Below are 6258 nucleotides of genomic sequence, written 5' to 3'. Positions count from 1 at the left end.
AAAAAAAAAAAAAAATGAACACTACACTTTTATAGCTTCCCTCAGTATCACAATGAATAAAATAAAGTATTGGATTTATAACGGAATGAAACCAGCAAACCACCTGACTTATCACCGTATCACTGATGTCACCACCAACATTGTCAAAGTAGACATCCACTCCAGTTGGGCACGATTCTTGGAGCTGTGCCACCACATTCCCATTTTTATAGTTAATTGCAGCATCAAACCCCAGTTCTGAAGTCAAAAAGAGGCATTTCTCATGCGTTCCACAAATTCCCACCACTCTGGAACAGCCAAGCAGGTGGCCAATCTAGGGAGGAAGTGTTTGAAAATTAAATGGCTTTATATTCACACAAACATAAAAATGTCAAAGAACACAAGATATTGCAAGTACAAGAGAATATTTGCCCCGGCTAATTTTCATGTCAACTTGAAACAAGCTAGCATCATCTGAGAGGTGGGAACTTCAACTGAGAAAATGCCTCCATAAAATCTGACTGTAGGCAAGCCTGTAGTGGCATTTCTTTAGTGTTTGAAGTGGGAGGGCCCATTCCGTTGTGGGTGGTGCTACCCCTGGGCTGGTGGATCTGGAGTTGATTAAAAAGGCAGTCAATAGTAGTCCTCAGCTCCTGTCTCTGGTTCCTGCCATGACTTCCCCCAGGGATGAACTGTTCCCTTGAGGTATAAGAATAGACCCTTTCCTCCCCGAGTGACTTTTGGTTGTGATGTTCCATCACATCCAGATTCACCCTAAGGCAGCACTCTGAAAGACTCTAAATGCATTTGTAAGCTCCCTCAACCCTAAGACATTTTTCTAAAACTCTATCTTGGAAAAGGGACAGTCGCCCCCCCCCCCATACTGGACTGCTTATCCTCTGTGTCCTTGTAAATAACCACGTGCTGGACTGCTCATCCCCGTGTCCTTGAGAATAATCTTCAAACATAACTCCATTTTGGGAATTGAGGCAAATACAACCCACAGATGTTGACTCAGTTCCTGATGTATTAATTTAGTCACTGAACCAAAGGTCAGGATGGACCACAGATGCTCTCCCTTATCACCTGACCACGCAGCTATTCTCCTGCCCTGGAATAGACCAAACACTACTAGTAACCCTTTGAATAAGCCAATCCAATAAGTTGGAAAACAACCTACAAGTCCCCCCTCCCTTGTGTCTGTGGTTTTTCACTTTAAAAAATGGGCTGTAACAGCTATCGATGTCCTTCATATCCCAAACCTGAAGGACCCTGTTATGACAGAATAAAAATCCTCTTGCTTTTGCATCAATTTGTGATTATGTGAATAGTGTCTGGAGCGACTCTCCCCTGATGTCTGGATATCTAGTCCAACAACTCATCACAATTTAGGTTTGATTACAGTGCTTTAGACTAAACATTTAAAATGCGATGGCACACGCCTTAGATCCCAGGAGAAGCAGAGGCAAGTGTCTCTATGAGTTCAAGGCCAGCTTGTTCTATATAGCAAGTTCCATAATAGTCAAGGCTACATAAAGAGATTATGTCTCAAAAAAAAGAATGAAATGAAAAGAGAAAAAAATTAAAACCAAAGAGACTGAGAACAGATAATGTGATCCTTAAAAAAAAAATGTAGTTTAAAACTTACAACTTTAATGTAAATTTTTTTTCAGTGACACTGTCAGGTCAGAATAATGTAATTTTTAAAATAAGTAATCAGACCCAAGCTATCACTCTTAAAATTCAATAATTTTCAGGGCTGTGGAGAACACAAACAATAGCTAAAATACATTGTTTCCCATACTATAAAAGCTACTGTAGCCGGGCGGTGGTGGCACAAGCCTTTAATCCCAGCACTCGGGAGGCAGAGGCAGGCGGATCTCTGTGAGTTCGAGACCAGCCTGGTCTACAAGAGCTAGTTCCAGGACAGGCTCCAAAACCACAGAGAAACCCTGTCTCGAAAAACCAAAAAAAAAAAAAAAAAAGCTAAAAAGCTACTGTATCAGTTACTTTCTATTGCTGTGATAAAACACCATTACCAAAAGCAACTAAAGAGAGAGAGATTATTTGGGTTTACATTTCCCAAGGGAAGCAAGGCAGCAAGCAAGCAGCGGGCATGGTGGCAGAAGCAGGAAATAGACCACATCTTCAGCCACAAGCAGGAAGAAGAAAGAACAAACTAGAAGTAGGATGAGGCCTTGAACTCTCAAAGCCCACCCCTAGTGACAGACATACTTCCTCCAGCAAGGCTGCACCCTTCCCAGCCAGACAGCACCACCAACTGGGTGACAAGTGTTCAAGGGGGCATTTCTCATTCAAACCACCACAGCTACTGTGATGGCTGATCTCAACTGTCATCTTGACAACATCTAGAATCACCACCACGAAAGCAGACCTTTAGGCACGTTTATGAAGACTAATCCAGATTAGGTTAACTGAAAAGGGAAGACCCACCGAATGTAGGGGTACCTCACTGAATACACAGGAGAGAGCAAGCTGTGTGCAAGCATTCGCTGCTTTCTGTGTCTTGAGTGCTGATGCAACATGACCTGGAGCCTGGAATTGTGCACCCTGGAATTGTGCACCAAATAAAATCCTCCATCCTGGGCAGGCATTTTATCACAGCAAAGAGATGACTAACTAATATTGCTGCTATTTATAAAACATTGAACTTTGTACAGTTCTTTCAAAACATTTATTACATACCTACAATTCAATAGCTTTCTGCAGTATCAGCACTTGGAAGGTGGAGGTAGGAGGAATAGGAATTCAAAGCTGGTCTAAGCTACATAGTAAGTTTGAGGTCAGCCAGGGAGACAAGTGACTCCATTTCAAAATATACATTAATAAATAACCTTCTTGAGGATGAAGAATTCATATTAATTTTTCTAAAATAGGAGTTTGATTTTATATTGTTGTTTGGTGCAGGCAACTGAACATAGAGCTTCATGCATGCATAGCAAGGGCTCAAAGCACTGAGCTACAACCCAACACCCCTCTTCATCATATTTTGTGAAGATGTATTTATCTGTGTGTTTTGGCTGCATGTATGTATGTGTATTGTGTGCATGCCTGGTGTCCAATAAGCCAGAAAGCAGCACTGACCTGCAGCCACTCTGGTGCTGAGAACTGACCTGGGTTTTCTGCAAGTACAGTGAGTACTCTTGGTCACTGGGCCATCTCTCTATTCCCTGCTTATCTTTATTTCAAGGAATTACAGACGGATCTCTAAGATTTCTATCCCTATATAGATGATAGAACTACTCTAACACTTGCCACATCTATTTTATTTAACAGAGAAAGAGACACAAAAACCTGTTTTTTTCATATTGGTTTTTTTTTTTCTTTTTTTGGTTTTTTTTCGAGACAGGGTTTCTCTGTGGTTTTGGAGCCTGTCCTGGAACTAGCTCTTGTAGACCAGGCTGGTCTCGAACTCACAGAGATCCGCCTGCCTCTGCCTCCCGAGTGCTGGGATTAAAGGTGTGCGCCACCATCGCCCGGCTTTTTTCATATTGTTATTAACAGAATCTAAACAGGTAATAATACCATTTCTGCCAACAATGAGCAAAATAATGACATAATAAAAATTTTAAAGAAGAAGTCTGGAGAGAGACTCAGTGGCTAAGAGCACTTACTACTCTTATAGAAGATCTGGGTTTGGTTTGAAACAGCAATATCAGGAGGCTCACAACCACTTGTAACTCTAGTCCCAAGGGATCCGACACTAGAACATACATGCATGTGCTCACACAAACACATCAAACAAAAATAACAAATCTTTTTAGTTAAGATCATTTTTATCCTTGACAAGTTCATATGTGTATCCTATAGTTTGGTTACAGTCGGCCACACTCCCTCTCTCACCTTTCCCGTTCCTCTGAATTCCTCCTTCACCGTAACAGGCCCCTCCCACTTTCAGTCTTTAATTAAGTTTAATCGGTGTTGCTTGCATATGCATAGGTATGAGGTTATTTGCTGTATCATGGGAACTTACAAATGGCTAACTCTAAAATTAGTTACTTTTGTGACAAACTTTTATGTAGTCCAGGCTGGGCTTGAACTCACTAAGTAACAGAGGATATCCTTGAACTTCTGAACTTCTTCCTCTGCTTTGTAAGGGCTGAGATTACAGGTGTCACCACACCTGTTTTATGTGGTGCTAGGGATCAAACCCAGAGCTACAAGCATGGTAGGCAAGCGTTCTACCAATTGATCTATGTCATCAGCCCTCAGTTGTTTTTTTTAATTGATTTTTATTGAGCTCTACATTTTTCTCTGCTCCCTCCCTGCCTCTCCCCTCCCCGCCAGTCCTCAGTTTTATATTCTAAATTGTACACATGGATTCTGTGATCTGCTTATGCCTTCTATTTTAGAAAAGTCAAGTAATTTTTGGAGACTTTACCTGCCCAGCCAAAGATCCACAGGCACCCGCTGCTCCACTGACAACCATTGTCTGATTGGATCCAGCAGATATGTGACCTTTCTCCTGTACCCCAATCAAGGAAGTCAGACCAGGCATACCTATAGCTCCAAGAAAATATGAAAGATGTCCATCCACAAGTTGTGGGTCTACCTGAAATAAAAGATGTACATTTTAGCCAGGCAATGGTGACGCACACCTTTAATCCCCGCACTTGGGAGGCAGGGGCAAGTGGATCTCTGTGAGTTCGAGGCCAGCCTGGTCTACAGGACAGGCTTCAAAGCTATAGAGAAACCCTGTCTCGAAACCCCTCCCCCCAAAAAAAGTCCATTTTAAGCAATATTGAAATCACAGTTCTAAGCCAAGAAGTCTGAGCTAAAGAATGACTAGTGTCCACACCCAACTCCCTCTGTCAGATCTCTATGCCCCCCCTATAAGTATACTGCATCAAGACCTTTAAGGTGATACTAAGTGAGGTCAGAGAGTTGGGGACCTAATCCAATGTTAGTCCCTCCCTCATAAAGTAATATGAATGTAGACATGAGAATAAAGGAAGAAAACTCAGAAAGTTTTATATTATACTTCACCTTTTCAAGGCCATTCCCATCTAGAATGGCTTTGGTTTGCCAGGGCCAATAAAAAGAAGTCACAAAATCGCCTTTAGCCAAATGTATGTGCTTGCTCTCTTCCACAACTCCAATACCGCCACCGTCAACCACCTGAGACAGCTGCCAGGGTGCTAAGTAATCAGTGCCGGTGTCCTCGTTCATCTTACAGCGCTGGTGAGAAGAAGGCCTTCCTTAAGGGACGCTCAATTTACCCAGTGAAAGAAAAGTCTCTCTTGCGCTATACCCTTTTTTTTTACTCTGCAAAAATTGGGGAAACCATATACCTAGCTCTTACCAGTAAAGAAGCCTAACTGAAAATAAATAAATAAATTTAGATCTGTTCTAAATTAGAGTATGGTAATCAAAACAGTGTGGTGCTGGCATTAAAAAGGCACATCGGTAAGAAAGACCTTTGAGACAGTTAGCAGGAAAGGCACTTGTCACCAAGCCTGTCTGACAACCTGAGTTCAGTCTCCAGGATCCACATGATGGAAGGAGGAAAGAACCAACCATCAGTGTCCTCTGTCCTCCACCTGTGAGCCCTGGCAGTCATGTATGTGCACAAAACACAAATTCATAAATGTCATCTTTAAAATTTTTAAAATGAGTGGAATTCATTAAGGAAACCATTTTGGGCCCATCTTTTCCTTTTGGAAGTTTTAAAGATTCATTATTGGGTACAGCAGTGTGTATCTTGCAACCTCAGCACTTGTGGGGGGGCGAGGGGCGGAGCCAAGTGGATCCTGGATGCTTGCTTATCAGCCAGTCACCCCGAGTTTGATCTCTGAACCCACATGAAGGTGGGAGGAGAGAACTGGCTGCACAGCTGTACTCTGGTCTCTACATGTAAACAGAACACATAGGGTGGGCCTGGAGAGACAGTTCAGTGGGTATAATTAATACAATTGTTTACAGATTCAAAGATGGAAGGGGAGATGACCCATTTATTATGTAAGGCTAGTGGGATGGCTCAGCAGGTGAAGGTGCTTGCTACCAAGTCTAGCAACCTAAGGTTGGTCCCCAAGATTCAAATGGTAAAAGGAAAGAACAGACTCTTTCAAGTTGTCCTCTGGCCAACACACACACACACAAATATTTTAAGCCGGGCAGTGGTGGGACATGCCTTTAATCCCAGCACTCGGGAGGCAGAGGCATGTGGATCTCTGTGAGTTCGAGACCAGCCTGGTCTATAGAGCTAGTTCCAGGACAGGCTCCAAAACCACAGAGAAACCCTGTCTCGAAAAAGCAAAA

The 6258-nt window shown here is 42.5% G+C and overlaps 1 protein-coding gene across 6 annotated transcripts in view; it reads right to left on the bottom strand.

Annotated features, from left to right (window-relative positions):
• The window catches only part of Ptgr2 (prostaglandin reductase 2), a 24315-nt gene that overhangs the window by 7286 nt on the left and 10771 nt on the right, over nt 1-6258 (bottom strand). For 5 of the 6 annotated variants that reach the window (XM_005343330.2, XM_026780056.1, XM_005343329.1 and 2 more), the window contains 3 exons: nt 4987-5178; nt 4382-4552; nt 104-313 (listed from right to left, as the gene is read on the bottom strand). In XM_005343330.2, the coding sequence (XP_005343387.1) occupies nt 104-313; nt 4382-4552; nt 4987-5178 (573 nt within the window). The remainder of the gene's footprint in view (nt 1-103; nt 314-4381; nt 4553-4986; nt 5179-6258) is intronic. The other variant, XM_013346822.2, reaches the window with a different exon arrangement.

Source organism: Microtus ochrogaster, chromosome 1 (assembly GCF_000317375.1).
Source record: "Microtus ochrogaster isolate Prairie Vole_2 chromosome 1, MicOch1.0, whole genome shotgun sequence".
NCBI lineage: Eukaryota > Metazoa > Chordata > Mammalia > Rodentia > Cricetidae > Microtus > Microtus ochrogaster.
The sequence above is the reverse complement of the archived record's forward strand: the minus strand, read 5'-3'. Positions and strand labels throughout refer to the sequence as shown.